We start from the raw sequence: 23680 nt of genomic DNA on the forward strand, positions 1-23680 counted from the left end.
TTTTTGTCAAAAGTTCCTTTTTGTACCAAAATTGTCATCGGGTTTCTCCCGAAAACGCCATAAAAAACCTGTTTTGTTCAAGTGAGAAAAGTCCTGTGTTCGCCAAAATTGTCAAAAAGTCTCAATTTTTTCCATAATTGTCTGCAAAGTTTTACTTTTTATTGGATCAGAATCAAGTCCCACATTTTGCCAAAAAGTCCTTTTTTTTGTCAAAATTGTACTAAATGTCCTGATTTTTTTTTTCTTTCAATATTGCCAAATGAAGGTTCTGTACTTACTTTTGCCAAGGTTGTCAAAAAGTTTTTTTTTCTTACCTACCTAAACTGCCAACAAATGCTATTACAAAAATGGTTCCTTCTTAATATTGTGAAAAAAGACTTGTTTTTCGCCAAAATTGCCCAAAAAGATACCATTTTTGCCAAATAGTCCAAAAGTCTTGATTTCTTCCAAAATTATGAAAAATTTATATTTCTGACCAAAATTGTAAAAAAGTTTACTTTTTGTCAAGAAGTTCTGAAATTGCCTATTTATGGCTCTTGGTTTTTTCACTTTTTGCTAGTTTGAAATACTTTTATGACTTCATGTTTTGTTGAAATTTCAACGATATTTTATGCAATTTCAGCTAAATTCTGTCGATTTCTCGATCCTTTACAGCAATTTGAATACTCTATTCATGTTTCGAATTCATTTCAATGATGTTTTATGCAATTTTTGATCAATTTTGTCGAATTTCAGTGTACTTATATTGTTTTTTTGGTGATTTTGAGTCATTTGTTAGTTCTTTTTTCAGTACTTTTTCTCATTTTAACACGTTTTTAATTCTTGATCATGCATTTTTGACAAATTTCTGTGAATGAATGTTTACTTTTGACTTTCATAGAATTGAAAATGAAAAAGCTAGTGTATAATATTAGAAAAAAATTTATTATCATTTATAATTTCAACTATTGACAAAACAGTTACGATAAAAAACAGTTGGAATTTTTTTGTTGGGATTAATGAGGTAGGTAGCAGGTAGGTACAAATAGGTACCTACGAGAAAATCAATAGGAATTGCTGCAGACATAATTTCATTTGTGCAATTTCTGTCTGCTGGTAAATTTGATGGGAAATCCTATTTTACTCCTGATTGACATGTTCGCACACAAATGATCGTCTGTTAATTCTTTTATATTGGTTGATAGGTGATAACTGCGCAAAATATGTGAAATTTCTGTCTTCATCGACATCATTGCGTATTTAGCTCCTGAAATTAAAGACTAATTATTTTCTGTACCCCTACATCACGTATATAAGATCGACATAATTCACCTATACAAGATCGTGGTCCATATCCGAAGCTCAAAAAACCATTTTTCGATCTAGTTTGTTCGTTTTGTTCATTAAAATGATCCGGATCCCATTTGTGAGGATTCTCAAACAATTCTTTGTCGCAGTGAGCCCAGTGAAAGGCTGAAAAGACCATTGTGTTCTTGGGAACTATTTTGTTATCTGAGGAAAAATCACAAGATTATTTAGACATGCGATGGTAAAATTGCATCTTCAGGTTTACGATGATCCAGACAATTCAATTCTCGAATATAATACCTTTCAGTGTACATTCTTTATGCGTACGTCTGAAGGTTCCTAATACTGGAGTGTACTTTCGAGAAGTTTCTTTTATGCATTGTTCTAGGTATTTCAATTGGTTGAATAAATGATCCGGAGTAAGGATTTCATCGTCTGTCAGAAGTTCTGTGATTTCTTCGTATACTTTTTGCTGAGGTGATGAGAAATATTAGGGTGAGTGGTGTTGATGGAATTGAATACTTATATTATTTACTTAGGTACCTGAATATCTTGGTGAATAGCCAGCATCAACATCAAGAATCCTACATTCAGTGTTGTGGTTTCTATTGACTGAAAAATTATTCTTGTGTGAAAAAATTATCAAGTACTTGGTGTTTTTTAGTGGAATTGATCGTGAAAAATTTTGTGTTTTTATTCCACCCAAGTTCTAAACTGTGATCCATCCACTTTTCATCTATGAAGCGAGCCTCGAAAGGTGAAGAGACATTCTAAGCGAACTAAGGAACGATTTTACTCATCCAAAAAAAAAACCAGCATAATATTTTATTACTTACTGCACCAGTAACATGTAATAATTCATTCCTCATACGTGTTTCGGTAAAACTAGGTTCATGCAAACTTTCCTTGATTAATTGATCGATCACAGTTTTCGAAGAATGAACTGTAACATTACAAATGCCTTTATTAGCTCGGTGGAATGCCTTCTGCAGCAATGATCTGTGCTGTAGGTACTAGTTACCATCATCATATTTCAAGTTTCCATTTCGATATTCGGTTAGTTTTTCTTTCAAAATCTGAAACAGGAGAAGGAAGAAATTACTGACGTGAATATTTTGGATTGAATCAGTTTTTTTTTTTTTTTTTTTTTAAATGAGGGAAAATTACTTTCATGGGTATATGATGCAACTGTTTCATAACTTTACTCTCTCCTGTAATTTTCAGGTACAGGAAGTAAATAAAACTGGGGTGTAACCAAGGCGATATCATACGTTTTAAGATATTTTGTACTGTTCTAAAATTTACGATTTTATTTTAGTCGTTTTTTCATCAATTAGAATGATTTAATCGTTTTGTACTTATATTAGGAAATTCTTACTTGTAAACCGCATCACCGAATTGTTGTCCTTCTTTTCCACTGGTTTGAATTGAAACACCCATAACGTTCTCTGAAATGAAAAAATACGGTTTGTTGAGATTTATTTTAGAAATGAGCTGATTTCGGCTCATCTTCGGAGTTAGCAGAAAGCATTTGCAGAAAAATTCGTATTATAATAAGTACGAGCATTGGATGCTCCCTAACTGAGCCCCTTCAATGTTTGGTATAATCAAAACATCTTACACTCGCGTAGACAAGGTTGCCAGCCTCACTAGTGTGCATTTATTTGTGACAACATTTCTAGCATCCTTTCCAAAATGTAAACTCAAATGCCTCATTTCATTCTGCTTCTTAAGCTACGAAAAATTAACTAAATCTTATTCTTACCAACAATCGAATGAACATTTGTCTTCATCAAGTAATCCCAAACATTTATCACTTCACCGGTATCAGCCACTTGTCTTAATGCGTTTACCAGAGCTGAAGAATTTTTATTGAAGACAACAGTGTATTTTGAAAGCATTTCTGAGCTGAAAGCTGGTGTTAGAATTTTTCTTGATTTTCTCCATTCTTCGTCTGTGATTCATTGCATGGGATGGTATTATTAATAAAAAGAAATTCAAAGTGATGCTTTTTGACTTTTTTTTCTTTTTTTTTTCTGAAGGCAGTTCACCAATTGACTCCTCCCTCCCCCCTTGTAAAGAATATTCAAATATTTTTAAAACTTTCCATGTATTTCCACCTTTTAAATCAGATTTTGAAAATATATTTCTTGACATTTTCTAAAAAAATGATATAAACTGAGTAAAAAATCTCAAACATTGAAAATTTGGCTTAAAAAAAGTTCCAAATGGTTTCTTAAGTAATTGAAAAACTTTGAACAAATTTTGACCCTCCCCCTTTTCAAAATGAGATATTCCAGAAAACGTCTTTCCCCCCCCCCCAGTTTTTTCATGTTGATCTGCTTGTTGGACAAATTGGATCAGAGAAAGCAAATGACTATATGAATGGATTTTTTTTCATACTGATTAAGTAGGTACCTACTTGATTGATCGTCAAAAACTTGAGAAACAACTAAACAAGACCAATGAATGTAAAATTTGTGCTCAGGACCTAGGTCAATATTGCTTAGGAAATTTTCTCCACAACAATTTTTTCTTTCTACAATATTATCACATTTTACTACCTTACACTTGGCATTTATTATTCCAGTACCGATCCATTCATCTGCAAATCCAAGAGTTTCGCGATATTGACTCTGAGTATGTATTGCCTGTCCCAAAAAAAATTGATTCTATAAAGTAATGAATTATACAAAAAGTACGAGTACCTATACTTAGACTTACTGAAATCTCGTCAAATAACTCACCATAATGTCTTCGTGTTTTTTGAGAAATAAAATAGGAACGAAACCGAACCAAAAAACTTGACGATCGTAAGGTTCAATCAATTTATTCAATTTTTTAAGAAACTCTGTTTTATGTGAAAGATTTACCTTGTTAGTAACTAATTATTCTACCGAATATGAGTATGGTATAATTTGTGAAAACAGTAAAAAAAATTCAAGCAATTACCACCATTTGATGAACCACACAACATGTATAAATTCCCAATAAAAGGGTATGTTGGATAAGACGGAAATTTTTCGAGTAATTCGTACATTCTTTTATTTTTAAAACGATCGAAAATTTTCAGTAAAATTATTACAATAATGGTTAAACACACGAATATCGCAATCACATTCATTTTTGTTTTATCTTGTAAAAATTAAAAACCAAGTGCGCGTATTTTAGCAGAATCACAACCAACGATGATTTTGTTCGGTAATTCTCCAACGAATGGTAAATTTTGAGAAAGGGTTATGGTATCGTTCGAGTAAGCATTTATAACTGATGGGTTTCATTATTTCAAATGTAAGTACTAAGTACATTATACGCCTGTACTTTGACATTTTACAAGTTCTAGAACTTTAATGCCTTCCGTAGCAAATTTTATACATAGTGTTTTCGTACCTATACTTACTGAGAGGTCATTGTCACTAGCTGAGTAGCTATGGGTAGATTTACCTACAGGTTTATTTTATGTGTGTGATTTGACATCTTACAAAATTTAGGATCTCATATAAAGGGTCTATTTGCAACACACGTTTGTCAACAAAAGTGTTTTCCGATGTCGTAATTGAATTATTGTTACGGTACAAACACGAGAAACTCATTGCGTAGGTATTCGTTCGCTCATTTTAATGGCGTTATGATTTTTCATAAAGAAGGTCGAACGTGGCGATAAAGAATTTTTTTCTCTTTTTTTTCAATTTGTTGCGAGTAAAAATTCGCACGTTGATGTTTTTAGAATTCAAATTTTCCTTGTTGCAAATTGTTTTTCACATTTTAAAAATTTTCCAAAAAGTTCAATTAAAAATTGTCAATTGTTCTTCATATGCTGAAAATTTCTAAAAAGCTCAATGAAAAATGTTCAATGTTCAAAGTCGTCAGCTCACAAAGCATCCTCTTCAACGTACTCTCTCCGATTTGAACGAAACCAAGCTAGATCAAAAGAGCTCAGTAGCACATCCTAAACCTCCCCTTCCCCCATCCGGTAACCATAATTTCAGACCCTTAGGTTCATTTTTGGATTTTTGAAAATTTTAAAACTCTCGCGCATTTAGCGTGAGAAGACCGACTTTTTTTCAAATAAAAATCTTTTAAGAACGAAAATCGAATCGAATCATTTACGAACGATTGGTGATTAAAAAAATTGATTGATTTCTTGGCGAATCATTCGCAAACGAATCAACTAATTTACGATTGATTCGATTTTTGTGAAACTATTGTATTGGAATTGATCTGTTTTCAAGCGAAGTGAATCAAATCGAATCAAATCAAATTGAATTGAGTCATTCACAACCGATTGGCGATTGAACAAACTGATTGATTTCTAGGTGAATCATTCGCGAATGAATCGATTCATATAAGTGACTCGTTCGCGAACAAATCGATTCGTATAAGTGACTCGTTCGCGAATGAATCGATTCGTATAAGTGACTCGTTCGCAAACGAATCGATTCGTATAAGTGACTCGTTTGCGAACGTTTCGATTTGTATGAGTGACTCGTTCGCGAACGAACTGAATTATCATTTACTCAATTTTTAATGAATCATTCGTGAACGAATTGATTCGTATAAGTGGCTCGTTCGCGAACGGATCGATTCATTTACTCAATTTTTGATGAATCATTTGCGAACGAATTGATTCATATAAATGACTCATTCGCGAACGAATCGATTCATTTATTCAATTTTAGGTGAATCATTCACGAACGAATTGAATAATTTTCAGTGAATCATTCGCGAACAAATTGGTTCCTATAAATGACTCGTTCGCGAACGAATTGATTCATTTACTCAATTTTTGGTGAATCATTCACGAACGAATTGAATCATTTTTTGTGAATCATTCGCGAACGAATTGATTCGTATGAGTGACTCCCCGGCCCAAATAACACTATATCGCAACAAATACAATACACTCCACTTTCCTTACGAAAAGTCGGTAAAAAAGGTTTATTTTTTTGAATAAACTGAAGAATTTACATTTGAAACACACTAGCAAGTGCTCGATAATTTTTCATTTGATTTTTCCTGTAAGTTTCATAATTGAGCTATTTAAGGTCAAATTCTGAGATTTTACTCGTGTAAAAAACGTTGAAAATCACGTTTTCACCATTTCAACGAAGTAAAATCTCAGAATTGGACCCAAGAAAGTTCAATTATGAAAGTTACAAGAAAAATCAAACGAAAAATTACCGAGCCCTTGCTAGTGTGTTTCAAATAAAATTCTTGAATTTATTCGGAAAAATATGCAAACGCCTTATGGGGGGGGGGATGTCTAAAGTTGGGGGCTCTAAAAAAAGGGTTCAAAATTACGAATATACAGGGAGTTTAATTAAACTTTTTCATCTGGATATACCTCAAAACATTACGTTTGGCGCAAATCGCAGGTTTAATAGTTTTCCAGGGCTTCCCAAAATACATTTATTGAATTTATTACGAAAAATTGGAGAATTGGATTTTTGAGTATCAGCGCAAAATTTTATTGAGCTCAAAATTTGGTAGGATGGAGATCTTTCAAAGCTTTTTAGTGGGGTTCAAATGGTCTGGGTTCATAATGGTGGTTCCAAAATTTCCCAAAAATTAAAACCCCCCAATTTATGCCCCTGAGGGTCGAAAATAGAAAAATCACCTCGCATATCTTTATCTGGTTGTAGAGGGTAGATGAGGACATGAGGACCCAAAGTACTCGTTATAGCAGGGAATATATGCCCTCGGTCATCGGAAACACTGCTGGTGCAGTGCTATCTAGCAGATTAGTTCTGCGAGATGCGGACAACCGCAACACTTGCAACAGCCTGCCATGTCCGCTTCACAGTTGTCTCAGGTCACTTAGAGTAATCGCTCCTCTGGACGGACATTAAGACAACAAGCCTTTTGAGCAGAACTGCACGGACACGTGTGTAATTATAGCTCTAGGTATTACTAAAGCTCTTTAATACAAGTATGGAAATAGATTATGCTCTTAAGAAAGTCATAGCATTTTACGTAAGTTTTATGTACTGCGCACGCATCAAATCAGCTGTTCACGTACAACTTTGCACCCCATTGGTTGCTCCACCACGTGACAACACCAACCTGCCATGCGCAGTATGTAACACATACGTAAAATGCTATGACTTTCTTAAGAGCATAATCGTTTTCCATACTTGTATTAAAGAGCTTTAGGTATTACCTATTAGTGGTGCATTGTATGTTCATTAAGAGAATCTCAATAAAGTGTTAAAAAGTGATTTATCATCTTTTCTCTTATTATTTGGAAGCTTAAGGACGTACACACAACCTGTATGAGGGATGATAAAGGGTATTAATTAGCTGAGCATACTCAGGACAGGTACTCAGGGAACTAAATCCTCTCAGGAGGACTAAGTTCCCACCTATCTTCTCTCAGGGTTTAAACAGATATTTGACGTTAGAAAAGTTTTTAAAATAAATACTCAGTGATTTCTTAAATTATTTATTTATTCACAACTTTGGGAACTCTTGGAGCCCAAAAATGGTCAGTTTGAGTTAACTAAGGAGCCACTAATTCGAATTTGGGACATTCATTACAACATTTTTAAAGATTAGGTATTCGAGTTGATAAATTGTCTGGGGCCAAAAAATGGCTCTATCGCGACTCCTTGTTTATTAAAAATGACTTTATCACATCAATTTTTGTCTGCTGGTAAATTTGATGGGGTATCCAATTTTGCTTCTGATCGCAACATCCCCCGTTAAATTATCATACGCAAATTCTTTCATATTGGTTGATAAATGATAGTTTCGTAAAATATGTGCGATTTGCGTTTTGATCGTCATCATTGCGTATTTCTGTCCTACATTGATAAAAAATTATTGAGAAATTTCATTTTAAAAACAATTTGCGTAGACTACATCTACATTTGTATTGAAACGTATAGTATAATTTACCTACCTAAGCAAGATCGTGGTCCATATCCGAAGCTCAAAAGACTATTTTTTGGTCGACTCTGTTCCACTTGTTCGTTAAAATTTTCAGGATCCCATTTGAATGGATTTTTATACAAATCTTTATCGTAATGAACCCAATGAAGGGCTAAGAAAACTAACGTATTTTCTGGAACGATTTTACCATCTGAAAACAAGCGTACCTATCTGCATTAAGTAAGTACTCGTCATCTTTGGCTGAATGATGTTTCGAGAGATACCTACCTACTTATTGATTTTATGTAAATAATAGGTAGGTACCTTTCAATACACATTCCTTATGTGTTCGTCTGAGTGTCGCTACCGATTGAGTATACACTCGAGTTGTTTCCATAATACATTGCTCTAAATATTTCATATGATTGAATGCATGATCTGGAGTGACTTTTTCATGGTTTTCTAGTAGTTGGGTGATTTCCTCGTATACCTTTTGCTGATTCGAGGGAATATAATTTTAATACCTGTCTGATTTGTTTCAATAAAATCGATAATGAAGTCAATCATGTAACTGTAACTTACTTGAACATCCTGATGAATAGCTAACATTAGCATTAAAAAGCACGCGTTCATCGATGAAGTTTCAACTGCCTGTGAGAAATTCATGAATCGTGTATCGTGATGTGGATTTTTTTTTTTACAAAAGCTACCTAATTCTAAACACTTACTGCTGCAATTATTTGTAGTAATTCATCTCTCATACGTGTCTCGGTAAAACTAGGCTCTTGCAAACCTCCCTTGATCAGCTGATCCATTATTGTTTTCGAAGAGTCAACTGCAACATCACAGAAATCTTTGTTAACTTTGATAATTTATGCTTACTGTGCCAATGAAAGTATTTAATGGAGGTACCTATTCACTAATACGTACCATGGTCAAATTGCTGTTTTTCATTTCGATATTTTGCCACTTTGTCTTTCAAGATCTGTTTTAGAAGAGATAATTTATACCAAAATTGTCTTGAAAAATTATTTTCCAGCAAATGGTTGTTACTTACTTCAGTTGGCAATGAATGTAGCTGCTTAACGATATCACTCTTCCCAGTAATTTTTAGGTACACATTGTAAATAAAACTTGGATGTAGCCATGGTGTTATAATACGTATTGCTATATTGTGGAATGCCCTAAATTATATAACCTAATTTTAGTACCTACATCTGTAGGTCAACATACTACATATATATGACATATGTAGGTAGTTTTTTGATTGATATTAATTGTCACAAATGCGCAATTGTACAGATAAAACTTACGCATAAACCGCCTCAGCTGATTTCTCTCCTTTTTCTCCAGTACTTTGAATTGAAACACCGATAGAATTTTCTGAAATGAAAAAACATAGCCTATCAAATTAGGAAATTTTTGGGGGAAGAGTCAAAGTTGATTAAATTGACTGTTTTCTAACATTTTATCTTTTCAAAAAACGTTCAAAATGTCTCGAAAACAAATCATACTATAAAATTATTAATGACACCCGAACTTACCAATAATGGTGTGGATGTTAGCCTTGGTCAAGTAATCGCAAACATTTATCACTTCGCCAGTATCTGCCACTTTTTTAAAAGTATTTACCAAAGCTAAAGATTGTTCGTTAAAGGTGTCCATGTATTTTGAAAGCATTTCTGAACTGAAAGCCGGTGCTAGGATTCTTCTCGATTTTTTCCATTCTTCGTCTGTGATTTATTGGGGCAGTACATACATTGCAGTATTTATTAGACCCCATTCACGGCCTTCAGCACCTCCCCAAATGGGGTGAAAGTTCAAAAAGTGTTTTGTTCGTGCAACACATGAAATAGTCTGTTTTTGGTGACGCTGAGCACGAATATGACGTCAAATTTTTGATTTGGACTCCATATATGGAAATCATTATCTATTTGTTGAACTTTTACCTATTCAAAAAAGTTCTAGGTACCATGGTTGAGGTTAATTTGAAAAACTACGGCTATATTCGTGTTCAGCGATATCGAAAACATACTATTTCATGTGTCACACGAATGAAACCGTTCTTTTGACTTTTACCACTCTTTGGGGAGGTGTTGGGGGCTGTGGATGAAGTCCAATCAAACATCTGACGTCATTTTCGTGTTCAGCGTCACCAAAAACAGACAATTCGATATATCACATGCCTCAGATGTTTTTTGGAGAGTTTTGCCCAAATTTGGTGGAGGGGATGCTCCTCCCCCCATGAAAAGATCCACTCTCGAAAAACAAATATTTCGAAAGAGCATCAAAAGGTATAAATCTATGGACATTTTTTCAGAATTTTAAATGGTAGCTCCCACTTACAGCGTCATTTTGAAATTAGAACTTCCAATTTGAGAGAAAAAGGTCCTGGTTTTTTCCAAAATTTTCAAAGTCCTTTTTTTTAAAAATTGCCAGAAACTTCCATTTTTCGCCAATTTTGAAAATTTTAAAAAAATGTTCTGAGTTTGGCTTTGGTGGCGTAGAAAGTAAGTAGGAACCTACTGTTGTTGTTGTTTTGTTTTTACGAAATTGCCCAAAAGAATTACCTACCATTTTTTTTGCCAAAATTGTCAGAGCGTCCAGTTCTTGTCAAAATTGTTACTAAGTATTTATTTCTTCGATCAATTTTTGATTCAAAGTTGTACTCATCATAAGTTATCTCAAAGTTAAAGGTGCTTGATTTTTTTTTGTTGATAAATTGAAGTCTTTGTTTTCATGTCATTTTAAAAAATTTTAACGTTACCATCAGTTATTTTATGCACTTTTTCTCCTCAATTTTTACAGTTGTACTGTAGGTATTTCATGTACGCATTTTTTTTTTTTTTTTTTTACAAAATTCAGTTAAATTTTGTCAACATCGGATCAGCTTTTTTTCAACTTCCTATACAATTTGCTTGATATTTGGGTATTTTTGCAATCGCTGTTTTACTCAATTTCCAGTTATTTTCGACTACAGTTTGCGCAATCGTGCTGATTTTTATTGATTTATATGGTCCTTTTCAATAACTGAGAAGTCAGTTCGACAAATTAATACTTTCTTTCTGTGATTTGAAGTTTTTTTATGTGATTTTGAGAATATTCACTTGATATATTTTCAAGTGGTATTTTACTCAAATTTTTATACATTTAATCAATCTTTGGTCATTTTTGGATATTTTTTGTCGTTAAATTAAGTTATAATAACGAGGTTTTAAGCTATAGTTTTCAAGTTTTGTGCAATTTCTCTGGTACCTACCTAATTTTCGAGTGATTTCTGTGCCAATTTTACAGTTTTGATTGATACTTTACATATAACTTTTCCCCTCTCAATTTTCAACAACTTTTCTCAAATTTTAGAATTTTTGAAATATTATTCTCGATTTTTGCGATGTGTTTTATTAATTTTCAGTCAAATTTAAATATAATGTTAGCCTCATTGTATAGTAAAGTTCTCGGCCTATTCAGTTTCAGAAAAATGTTGCTCAATTATGCTGATTTGAAAAAAGAAATCAATTCCCAGTTGCCCAGGCACTGGGAAGCCTAATTTAAAAGTTTTTATCATAATTATCTACTTTTTGCATTTTGAACAAAATTATTATTAAATTCCGAAAATACATTTTTTGATGTTCATTAGTGCAGTCGATTTATTAATGTTTTTACGTTTCTCCCTCAATTTTTGAAACATTTTCTCAACTCTTGGTTGCTTTCTAATACGAGACACCTATACTTAATTAAGTTGCCAACTTAAAAATTGAATTAATTTGTAATTGTCAATTATGATGATGGATGATATCTCACATTCTTCGTTTAGTATTCCAGTACCGATCCATTCGGTCGCTAATCCGAGCATATCTCGATGATGACTCTGGCTCAATATTGTCTACACAAAATGGCTCGTGATCAGTGAAAATTGATCAGAAAATGAAACGTATCGACTCGATTATAAAATATTGATCAAATTTTGAACAACTTACTACGATATCTTCATGTTTTTTTAAAAATAGCACAGGAACTGAACACAGCCAAAAAACAAGGCGATCGTAGGGTTCGAGTAATTTATCAAATCTCGTTAATACATCTGCAGTATTTGATAAAGATTCACATTAAAACATGTATGGGTAGGTATTCTATATTGTATTATATTACCGCTAACATCGCGATGAAAAGTCGCTAAATTACCATTCATCGGACCAAAAATCATCAGTGCATTTCCTATGAGCGGATATTTCGGGTACGATGGGAATTGTTTGAGCAATTCGTACTTTCTTTTGTTTTTAACACGATCGAAAATTTCAAATAAAATCACTATTATGATTAAACATATAACGATCACTGTCACATTCATTTTAAAAATGTTTATCTTATACCTATAAGTAGGTATGCACCTCGGAGCAAAAATCAGCTAGGTTCTAATGATAAAGGTATCACTGAAACACTCGCAGAATTGTTGAATATTATTATACCACCTACAATGTTTGTTTTCCACACAATACCCATACCTAAGTACCTATTGTCGAATTTTAATAGCTTAAGAAGTAATTAATCACTTGTAGAGCGTTTTCTTCTTCTTTTTTTATTCGTGAGCTGGTGCGTTTGTCTTGAGCTGTACACTTGTAAGTTGAGTGCATTTTGACCTCTTACAACATTGTAATGTGTTATGAAGCCGAGAAATATATTGTGTTTTCGTGTTGTGATTTGAAAATACTCAGAAAGAAAAAGCTCGTTGCATAATTCATTTGTACCCATGTTTCAATGACTCTGTGAATGCATCGTTATTTTACGAGTAAGTGGAAATGAAAATTTCGTGGCTATTTCTCGAAACTCGTCATTTTATTCGGGAAAATTGGTACTTTTTTCTCGTGGCATATTTTTTGTCCCCCTCCAGGCCTCCACTCCCTTTCCCAAAAAACACCTCTAGTTTTGTTCATGTCACGTTGAGTAATTTTTGCGAAATTGGATTAAAAGGCATAAATAAAAATCAATCGCACTAGGTACATTACATTCAAGTAAGCATCCGAACCAAGGAAGAATAATTGAAAATGATCTGGTAAAGAGATGAAAATTGGAAATATGTATAACGAATAGATTCTGATATGAGAAAAGAGAAGAGTTGATGATTTTCTGTTGAATTCAAAATTCAAATTACTTATTTAAAAAAATTTTACGATGAGTTGCAGTCATTTGTTCCTCGATAAGTTGGAAAAAATTCCCAATCTCATACGTTTCAAAAAGATCGGGCTAAAAATGCTTGTCAGGCAAACGAAAAAATTTATAATTAATCAGAAATTAAAATAATTATTTCAGTAATAATTAAAAATGAGAATGAAAATACACTTGAGTTGGAAAAATTAATAAATAGATTTGTAAATAAATAAATAAATAAATAAATAAATAAATAAATAAATAAAAATCTCTTATGAATATAATAATCAAATCTCAATATAAGAATAAAAGACTAAATTGCGTCACAATCTGCATGAAAAATATCGCACAAAAAAAAATTTAAGAACACTCTAATTGAATACCTTGGATAGGAAATGAATCCAAGAAATATCAACCCTTCCTGAAGAAGTTTAATTTTAAAACATATTATACTTGAATAACTCATTGTACGAATTTTGTGTCAAAAAACAAATTCAGCAGAATTTTCAAAAGAATTTCCTCTAGTAGGAAGCGTATAAGTATGAATTATTTCAGACAATGTGAGATTTTTTTTAGTTATGATTGATCACTGGTTGTTTTTTTTTCTTATAAATATTTCATATTACCTAAAATCACAGTTAACAATTCAAGCGTTGAACAAAATTTCATAATTTTTTTTGCTACGATAAATTTGGGTAGGCACGTAGCAAGATGAATAGGAATATCAGGAAATGGAATTTCATTGATGCGATTTCTGCCTGCTTGTAAATTTGATGGGGTATCCTATTTTACTTCTGATCGCTATGTCCACGTGTAAATCAGCGTATGTGAATTCTTCTACATTCGTTGATAAATGATAATTCCGTAAAATGTAAGAAATTTGTGTTTTGATCGACATCATTGCGTATTTAGACCCTGTAATAGAATAAGTAGGCAAATATTTATTCGATGAAAAATTTCATGCAACGGCTGCACAGTTTACAGGAGTAAATACATTTTATGTATTGTGATGATGTCATTTACCTAGGCAAGATCGTGGCCCATATCCAAAACTCAAAAGACTGTTTTTTGGCCGATTCTGTTCCGCTTCTTCACTAAAATGTTCCGGATCCCATTTGAATGGATTTTTGTACATGTCTTTATCGTGCTGAGCCCAATGAATAGCCAAGAAAACTAGCGTATTAGCCGGAACGATTTTGTTATCTGGAATGAAAACAGAGGTGGAAAAATTTGATCCTCAAAACAATAATGTTTAGAAAAATATTATCACTTGGATACCTTTTAATACACATTCCTTATGCGTACGTCTGAGTGTGGCTACCACTTGAGAGTACATTCGAGATGTCTCTTTGATGCACTGCTCCATATATTTCAACTCATTAAATAAATGATTCGGAGTGAGTTTTTCATCGTCTGCCAAAAGTCCTATGATTTCTTCATACACTTTTTGCTAATATATGGAAAATAATTAGCATTACTTGTGTGCGTCGCAATTGGAATCGAATGTGACATTACCTATTCACACACTCACCTGAATATCCTGGTGAATAGCTAACATGAGCAATGTAAAGCATACGTTCAATGCTGTAGTCTCCATTGCCTGCGAGGAATATTACAATGTATTAAAATCGTGTCGATTGTGCATTTTTTTCAATCCCATGGGCAGATTTTGCTTGATTTCTTATGAAATCGTTTGATACTCACTGCTCCGATTATTTGTAGTAATTCATCGCTCATACGGCTCTCCGTGAAACTAGCCTCATGCATACCTCCTTTGATTATCTGGTCGATTATCAGTTTAGATGAATCAACTGTAAAATTTTGAATAAGAACCTATGTGAGTATAATTAAGCCATGCCATTTTCTCGAGGGCTATTTGACATATTTACCATCGTCAAATTGATAATTTCCATTCTCGTAATCCGTCATTTTTTCTTTCAAAATCTTTGCGAAAGGAAAAGAGAGAAAGACAAATTGATTGTATGAAAAACCTGTTTCTTATCCCTTTGGAGGTTCCCTAGGTTACCAGGTCTCCATGTTGGGGAAACCAATTGTTTTGAAGAGTGTAATAGGGTACTCTGCCCAATTGACCGAATCACAAAAAAGTTGAGCTTTCGAAGAAAAATCATTTCGGAAAATGAATGTTTTACAAACGATTTTTTTTCTTCAACAATTTTTCAAAAATGTTTTCAAAAAGTGCTTTCAACAAAATGTTTTTTACTCGTGTTGTTGAAATGGATTTAAGCTTTTTCAAAATAATTTTCATTCGAAAGCTCAACTTTTTTGTGATTTGGGTGATCTGGGGCAGGGTACCTTACTGCACTCTTCAAAGCAATTTTTTCCCCAACATGGAAACCTAGAGAACCTCCAAAGGGTTATGTATGTTTTTTTTTTCATTTAACTTTTCATAAAAAGTGCTTGTGTGGTCGGAATGAGAAGTTAGACACTTACTTTAGTAGGTAGATGATACAGCTGCTCAATGGTGCGATTTTTTCCTGTAATTTTTAGGTACATCTGGTAAATAAAACGTGGATGTAACCAAGGTGTTATCACGCGTTGCACTACATTTTCCAATGCCCTGAAATTAATGAAATCAGTTTAGCGGTTTACTACCTATTTATTGCACGCGTCTACACCGCTATTCCATCTGATGAAAATCTTACTCGTATGCCGCATCGCCGAATTTCTCTCCTTTTCCGTCTATATTATTGATTGAAACGCCTATCGAATTCTCTGAAATAGAAAGATGAATGATATGTTAGGCTAGGAAAATGAGAGTTTGAAAAAAGATAAAATTTGCGCATCAGGTTTTTCTTCGTAAATACATATCTATGCTCTCAAACACTCGAACAAGCGTACGAAAGTTTACACCCTCAAACCTTATGCTGATCCCGAGAGGGGGTAGGGGAGGGGGTCAAACGTGTCCACAATTTCGGTTTTTCGGCAATTTTGTAAAAATGGTGATACTTGAAAAAAAAAGTGCTGACACCTGAATTATTATCCATCAAATTCTCTACAATTTAATATATTGTAAGTACCAGACTTGAAGCAAATCCAATAATGGTAGCCCTCAAAAAAGGACATGAAAATGAGAGGTTTCGCATACAGTCTTACTTTTTTTTTTTGCAAAAAACGCGTCAATGATGAAATGTACGAGGGAAAACTACTGACAAGGGAACCTCTTGAGGTATCACACTTCGATTTGAACGGGACCGCGATTTTTAGAAAGAACATAGTCTAAAACCTCCAAAACAAAATTTTTAGCTGTCCAAGTTCATTTTTTTATTTTTGGCGAATTTTTGAAAATTCAAAGTTGACTGTTTCTGGGAATTTATGTTTTGTTTTTTTTAAAGTACGTACTTGATCAATAAAAATGGTCCAAATAAGTCCCAAAATTAATATTAATTACCCAAATCCCAATTTCACCATTTCCAGTCATTCTGGAGCCTCCAGCGCGATTTTTCAATTTCTCCAGAATTTTGAATTTGCTCCAGAAGGCGTGAATATGCAGTTGGGCAGCTAAAAATCTAGTTGTGCATTATACTCGACCTGTTTATTGAGTTTATCTACATTTGAACCAATTTTGGGAGTGACACCTCAAGAGTAGTTTTTTGACCAGCTTTTTTCAAAATTAAAAAATCCAAAAAATCACAAGATAACCGTTTGTGAGAAAATTTTTGAAATTTGCGCGAATCGCTGTATTTTGTCCGTAACTAACCCCCCCCCCCAAATCCGAATTTCACAATTTCCAGCCATTCTGGAGCCTCCGGTGCGATTTTCAATGGCTGGAAATTGTCAAATTGATTACGTAAATATGGAAAATTCAGCAAATGTTTGGCCTCGTAAGGACTTAAAAATGATAAGGGGTCGCTTTTTCAAGTCTTTTGTTTGTTTTTTCGTTCCATTGGCCCAAGCAGACAATACTGTATCTGTGCAAATGAATTGCTGGTAGAATGTCGGAATCTGAAGAAAGTTGAAAACTTGCTGAAGGGCCATTCCATGTCAATTGGACCAAGAAGTGGTGGGGGGGGGTTCAGCGATTTTTTTGACATTTTTCCTGTGGAAAGACCTTCTGAAGGGATGACCAATGGCGCAAATCGCAGCCCTCTAGCCCATTTTTAAAGGCAGCCAGGAAGTGTCAAAGTTTTCAGTGAACCTAAACTATCATCCATTTGAGCAGTGGATTACTCGATAACCGCGATACCTACCAAAATGGAACATTTTCCCATAGTTTGGAGTTTTTAAAGACTTTTTGGTGATATCATAAAAATCAGTGTTGCCACTTTTTTACGTACAAAAAATTAGCTCAAAAAGTTTCAAAACGTAGTTTTCATATCGTTCCGACTCTCAAAAATTCGGAAAAAAATATATTACAGACAACTTTTCATGTTGAACAACATATTAAAAAATTGAGATGGCATTATGTCGTAAAGTCGATTTTAAAAATTCAAAGTTTGGAAAAAAGGGATTTTTTGATTTAGAACATGAAAAAAAGTTTTGATAGGTGAAGTTGACCCATTTGACCCCTATTTTTACGTATCTGTTGAAAAAGTTGAAAAAACTCTTTCACTCGATGAAAATGAACACCTCACAAAAAAATCAAAATTCGAAAAAATTCAGTTTTCAACTTTAAACATCAAAAAAAGTTCAAATTTATTCAGTTGTCTTATTTTGACCTCTTTCCGACGTATTTCATGAAAAAGTTGATAAAAATTACACTCACAACAAAAAATAAAAATTCGTTCATTTTTTGAATTTTTTTGAATTTTAATTTTTTTTGAGGAGTTCATTTCATCGAGTGAAAGGGTATTTTCAACTTTTTCAACAGATACGTAAAAATAGGGGTCAAATGGGTCAACTTCACCTACTATCAAAACTTTTTTTCATGTTTTAAATCAAAAAATCGCATTTTTTCGCAAACTTAAAATTTTTTCAAATCAACTTTGCAACATGTTACCATCCCAATTTTTTAATATGTTGTTCAGCATGAAAAGTTGTACATAATATATTTTTTTCAGAATTTTTGAGAGTCGGAACGATGTGAAAAGTACGTTTTGAAACTTTATGAGCTAATTTTTTGTACGAAAAAAAGTGGCAACACTGATTTTTATGATATCACCAAAAAGCCTTTCAAAACCTCTAACTATGGAAAAATGTTCCATTTTGATAGGTATCGCGGTTATCGAGTAGTCCACTACTGAAATGGATGATATTTTTGGTTCACTGAAAACTTTGACACCCCCTGGCTGCCTTCAAAAATGGGCTAGAGGGCTGCGATTTGCGCCATTGGTCATCCCTTCGGAAGGTCTTTCCACAGGAAAAATTTCAAAAAAATCGCCGAACCCCCTACCACTTCTTGGTCTAATTGACGTGGAATGACCCTGGAGGTTCCCCCCGATTTTTTAACAATGATTGTTCTGTTTTCGTCGATAAAAAAAAGGAAGGGACAAAAATCCACTATAGGTACAAAGAATTTTTTTTGAATCTTCGAAAAATTCGTAAAAATCATGAGATGAAGCTTTCAAGCAGACACTTTATATTTTTAGCGCGTGTATGCTCATTTGATAGCTAATTTTTTTCCCAATTTACGGCAATGTGTCAATGTTGGCAATTCTTTTGTAAAAATATGCAAATTTTTGAAATTTACCGTTCCTCCTACCGTATTTTATGCTTACCGACAATAGTGTATATGTTGGTTTTAATCAAGTGATCCCAAACGTCAATCACTTCACCAGTGTCCACCACTTCTTTGAATTTATGAACTAAAGCTGAAGATTTTTCATTGAAGACATCGGTGTATTTAGAAAGCATCTGTGAACTGAATGCCGGCGCTAGAATTTTTCTTGATTTTTTCCAATCTTCGTCTGTAATTTATGAGATCAAATTCAAGCTTAGTGATGAAAGGACCCGGGATTGGGATTGGAATTTAGTTACTTTTAAATAGACGGTTTATGACTTCCATTTTTCAAAATTTATGACAGCTGTGTTTGTGTTTACATATTATGTAAAAAAGTTCAAAACAGTTTTTTTTTTAGAATCATAACACAACTGAAATTAAAATTGCATGTGACAAAAATCACTTCCCGCAATTTTTTTTTCAAGGTGTATAGGTATCTAGTATGTAGCTACTAATGTTTGAAAGCAAAAACAATTTACTCCAGTAAGGTGAATGCTCTGATGATAAATACAATTTTTACTAAAGCTTATTTTATGACTAAAAAATATGGCAAAATTTTTCAATCATGATCTCATAGGAGAAACCACTCAAGATGTCTCCTTCCGTTTTGAACGGGATGATTTCTTGAAAATAGCGTAGTTTGAAGTCCTCAAAACTGAAATTTTAGTAGCTCAAATTGATTTTTCGAGTTTTGACAAATTTTTAAAAATTAAACATTGACTTATTTTTATAGGTACGTTGAAAAAAAAGTAAGTATGTTTAAGTAGGTGCCTATTCACTCGGTAAAAATGATGGAAAGTTCTAAGACTAATATCAGTTCATTCCTTCGAAGTGCATACGTACCTATTTCCCAATTTTTGACCATTCTGGCCTCTCCACTGCGATTTCCGATTTCTCTAGAGTTGACAATTTTTCCCAAAACTTATGGTGCGAAAATTATTTTAAGTTGTTAAAAATCAACTTGTGGCTTATTCTCATTTAAACCGATTTACGAATAGACATTTCAAGAGTGTTTTCAGACCAGTAATTTGGTATGTAATCTGGGAAAAATGGGCGAAATGATAGAATTAATTCATTCAAGGGGTCCAGAATCAGTCACAAGTCGACTTTTAGCTGCCCAAATCAATTTCCACGATTTTTGTATAAATTTTGAAAATTATGGAACGAGTCGATCAGGTATACCTACCTAGAAGACTATCTTAGGTCAAAATTTGTGGTGAAAATTTTAGCTTAAGTAGGTACGTAATACTGGTACTAGGTACCCTTTCAGTGATGTTCCACTGAGCGTTCAGCCGTTTACCTTACATAAATGTATAATATTATTATTATTCTACGGTTGCGTAAGTACATAATAATATGATGTCTCACATTTCGCGGTTAATATCGCATTACCAATCCATTCGTTTGCGAATCCAAGCGTATCACGATCATGACTCTGGGTTAATATTGTCTGCACAAAATTTCTCACGATGTACTCAGAAGTGGTTGAAATGAAATGAATTGAATAGAGACGATTTAAGCGCAATTATAGGTATAACATTCTGAATTACTCACCATAATATCGTCGTGCTTTTTAAGAAGCAAAACAGGAATCGAGCTACACCAAAAAACTAGGCGATCGTGAGGTTCAAATAATTTATCCGCTCTCGGTAACAAATCTGTAGAATTTGATGAAGTTTCATTTAGGGATGTACATGTTTTTAATTGTACTCGTATGCGCAATAATAAAAATTACAAATTTACTTCTCAACGGACCGCACAACAAATAAAGATTTCCGATTAAAGGATACGTCGAAGGAGATGGAAATTGTTTGAGTAATTCGTACGTTCTTTTGTTTTTAACATTATCGAAAATTTTTAATAAAATCACTATTACGATTAAACACGCAATTATCACTACAACATTCATTTTTGAAAAATTTTTTCACCACAGAAATATCACACGCGAAATTTTTACAATCAAAATATAATTAAATTTTGAGCACAAAGTTTTGACCAAAATGCTAGAACTACTGAACTACACTTTTACGCGTGTACATATGCACCTCACAATATTTTTATTGAAAAAAAAGCAGAATTATTACGCGTGTGTATAAATTTTAAAAAATACTAGTACGACACCTTACAAGCTTTATTACTCAGTAAGTAAGATTGTATCGAACGTTTTGGCTAAGCTGGTAGCCTTTCATCAGCGGCGAGTAGATAGGTATGTACATTTTTATTAATCGATTCAGTGGCCAATTTCCGGATCATTTCTTCGTGCAAGGTTTGTTGATCGTGTTCATTATTTGAGGTGTTAATTTCTATACATAACATCGTGATCATAGCTTCGTATATTTGATGAAATTGGATTGGCCAATATCCCCGTCAACAATTTTTAAGCCCTTGATGTGCATGTTGTTTTACTTACCTTTCGGCGAATTTGTTATACAATTCTTGCTAGTCTTATTGCCAAGGTGGAAATTTCATTTCCTTCCGGAATGATCAATACCAGTGGTAAATCCGATAAAGTTCACCTAAGCGTGATATGTACATAAATCGGTCAAGCAACTTGTTTTTTTTTTTGCGATTACTTCGTCTGCCTAGCCAATGGCAGAATGCCGAGACGCCGCATAGTTTACCGTAATCCGGGGAATTATTCTTCCTAATGGAGTAGCAAGGGCGACGATTAGTGACCTTGGCTTATATTTCTACTGCGAACACGATGCGGATTCTTGTGATCTTGTTTGGAGATGTTGTATGTATGGGTATTATATAGTCTCGAGACTGGTATCGTGTCGGATTAGGTATTTGTTTCTGGTGTAGAGATGCCAGCTTTTTTTTTTGTTTTGTTTTATTTTAAAAGGAATTTAATTGTATGCATTTTTGAAAAAGGAATTAGATTTATTAATGAGTTTTTTTGCGATCTTTTTTTTGTTTGTTGAAAGAGCGTTTTATTCTGGATTTACTACGAGAGTATGAGATGTTATTATGCGGATATTCTGGCGGTTAAAAATTGAAAATAAAGTGTGAAGTGGTTGATTGAGCAGATTTGAATAATTATTCGCTCTTTTATTTAACAGGTGGATCTTCTGAACTCGCAATTTCCGATTTGCTAGATCGAAAAAACATGTCCTAAAACCCCCGTATAATCAAAGTTTCAAGTACTACAGTTCATTATTGGATTTTTTAAAAATTCAAAAAAACTCTTCTAAGGACGATTTTCAAACTTTTTTATGACGTGTAATTTTTTTGATCATTGCAAGGCTCGTACTTGGTTGAATTTCAAGTAACCAAGTTCCTAAAAATACTAAAAGTAACTGGTTACTTTTTTTTAAATTTTAGTTTCAAAGTTACTTTTTTTTAAATTTTTGAAAATTCAATTTTTCCAAATCTTGGCCAATTTAATAAAAAAAAAAAAAAAAAAAACAAGAAAAACATGTTGAAAATATCTGCACTGAATAATAATTATGTAAAAGTACCTTTTTAACTTGAACTTTTTATAATTCTTTTTCAACTGGCTACACTGTCTCATCTTCAGCGTTACAGTTACGATGCCCCCCCCCCCCAATCACAAAAATGTCCAAAGGGTCGCTTTTGGCCTAAAGTTGGAACAATTCTGTTTTTTTCAAAGTTGCCTAAAAACTTTATTTCTCACTAAGAAATGCTAAAAATTGTATTTTCTTGCAAAAAAATCCAAAAAGTCTCATTTTTTCCTTTAAAAAAATACTCCAAAATTTCGATTTATGGCAAAAATTATCAAAAGTGGAAAAAAGTATCGTTTTTTTGTCAAAATTGCGAAAAAGTATCACTTTCTTAACAATATATTTGCCATAAAGTCTTGCTTTTTGCTGAAATTCTAAAAGTTTTTTTTTTGTACAAAATTGACAAAACATCTATTTTGTTTTTTTAAAGCAAAATTTCAAAAAAATCTAATTTTTCTCCCTTCCCCTCAAAAAATTAAGTACTCCGAAATTGAGCGTTTTGCAAAAAGTTGCAAAAACGTACCTCCTTTTACTGAGCAGTTGCAAAGTAGCCCAACTTTTCTGACGAACATTTCGAAAAAATATCGCTTTTCTGCCAATAATTGCCAAACGGTCTTGCTTTTTGCTAAAATTGTACAAGGTCTTCCTTTCTAACAAAAATTATCGCTTTTTAGCAAAATTTGCTACTTTTATGGCACTTTTTTTTCCAAAGAATTCACGCAAAACTCTCGTTTTCTTGCCAAAAATTACCAAAAAGTCTCACTTTCTTGCTAAAAATTAGTAAAAAGTCTCGTTTTTTTTGGGCCAAAAATGTCTAAAAAGTACCTATCGATTTTGCTAGAAAAATTCTCAAAAACTTCAGCTTTTTGCAAAATTCCCAAGTTTTGCTTGTTGCCAGGAATTGCTAAAAAGTCCTGCCTTTTGCTGAAATTGTTGTCGACGTTTTCTTTCCTGCCAAAAGTGGCAACAAGTCTGTTTCTTTCGTTTGTTTGCCTTTTGCCAAAAATGGCAAAATTCTCATTTTTTTTGCTCAAAATTTCCAAAAAATCTCGTTTTTTTAAATTTTAAATCAAGATGTTGCAAAATTAACCTTTTTGACAATAATTGCAAAAACAAAGTATCACTTTTGTTAGCTTTAGTTGCCAAAAAGTTCTGCTTTTAGCGAAAATTGTTTTAGTTTCTGTCGAGTTCCATTCTTTGGTTTTGATTAAAAACGAAAAGCTCTGGATTTTTCTGT

The 23680-nt window shown here is 33.1% G+C and overlaps 3 protein-coding genes across 5 annotated transcripts; all 3 read right to left on the reverse strand.

The window, feature by feature from the left end:
- Window positions 1-925: 925 nt before the first annotated feature.
- On the reverse strand, window positions 926-4628 carry LOC135846415 (cytochrome P450 4g15-like). The gene is made up of 12 exons (XM_065365494.1): window positions 4240-4628; window positions 4035-4138; window positions 3857-3938; window positions 3053-3241; window positions 2666-2735; window positions 2455-2581; window positions 2309-2363; window positions 2124-2230; window positions 1831-1899; window positions 1588-1759; window positions 1312-1491; window positions 926-1246 (listed from the first exon to the last, which is right to left on the reverse strand). Exons 1-12 carry the CDS (start codon window positions 4409-4411, stop codon window positions 1071-1073), a joined length of 1503 nt encoding a protein of 500 aa, XP_065221566.1. The 5' UTR covers window positions 4412-4628; the 3' UTR covers window positions 926-1070.
- A 3094-nt stretch (window positions 4629-7722) lies between these two features.
- On the reverse strand, window positions 7723-12637 carry LOC135846423 (cytochrome P450 4C1-like). Its single transcript, XM_065365508.1, has 12 exons — window positions 12340-12637; window positions 12135-12238; window positions 11959-12040; window positions 9702-9890; window positions 9471-9540; window positions 9215-9341; window positions 9088-9142; window positions 8886-8992; window positions 8740-8808; window positions 8482-8653; window positions 8189-8368; window positions 7723-8090 (listed from the first exon to the last, which is right to left on the reverse strand). The coding sequence occupies exons 1-12, from the start codon at window positions 12503-12505 to the stop codon at window positions 7918-7920; spliced, it is 1494 nt and encodes a 497-aa protein (XP_065221580.1). The 5' UTR covers window positions 12506-12637; the 3' UTR covers window positions 7723-7917.
- An 862-nt stretch (window positions 12638-13499) lies between these two features.
- Window positions 13500-22794, reverse strand: LOC135846420 (cytochrome P450 4g15-like). 3 transcript variants are annotated; one of them, XM_065365503.1, is made up of 13 exons: window positions 21390-22794; window positions 20723-21282; window positions 20534-20637; window positions 20348-20429; window positions 18978-19166; window positions 15966-16035; window positions 15754-15880; window positions 15192-15246; window positions 15007-15113; window positions 14834-14902; window positions 14581-14752; window positions 14326-14505; window positions 13500-14217 (listed from the first exon to the last, which is right to left on the reverse strand). In XM_065365503.1, exons 2-13 carry the CDS (start codon window positions 20886-20888, stop codon window positions 14042-14044), a joined length of 1497 nt encoding a protein of 498 aa, XP_065221575.1. In that variant the 5' UTR covers window positions 20889-21282; window positions 21390-22794; the 3' UTR covers window positions 13500-14041. The 3 variants fall into 3 exon arrangements, with proteins under 3 accessions (XP_065221575.1, XP_065221574.1, XP_065221576.1); XM_065365502.1 differs by having other exon boundaries at window positions 20723-22794; XM_065365504.1 differs by lacking the exon at window positions 20723-21282 and having other exon boundaries at window positions 21390-22790.
- Between the last annotated feature and the right edge of the window lie 886 nt (window positions 22795-23680).

The sequence above is a fragment of the Planococcus citri genome, chromosome 5 (assembly GCF_950023065.1).
Source record: "Planococcus citri chromosome 5, ihPlaCitr1.1, whole genome shotgun sequence".
NCBI classification, from domain to species: Eukaryota; Metazoa; Arthropoda; class Insecta; order Hemiptera; family Pseudococcidae; genus Planococcus; species Planococcus citri.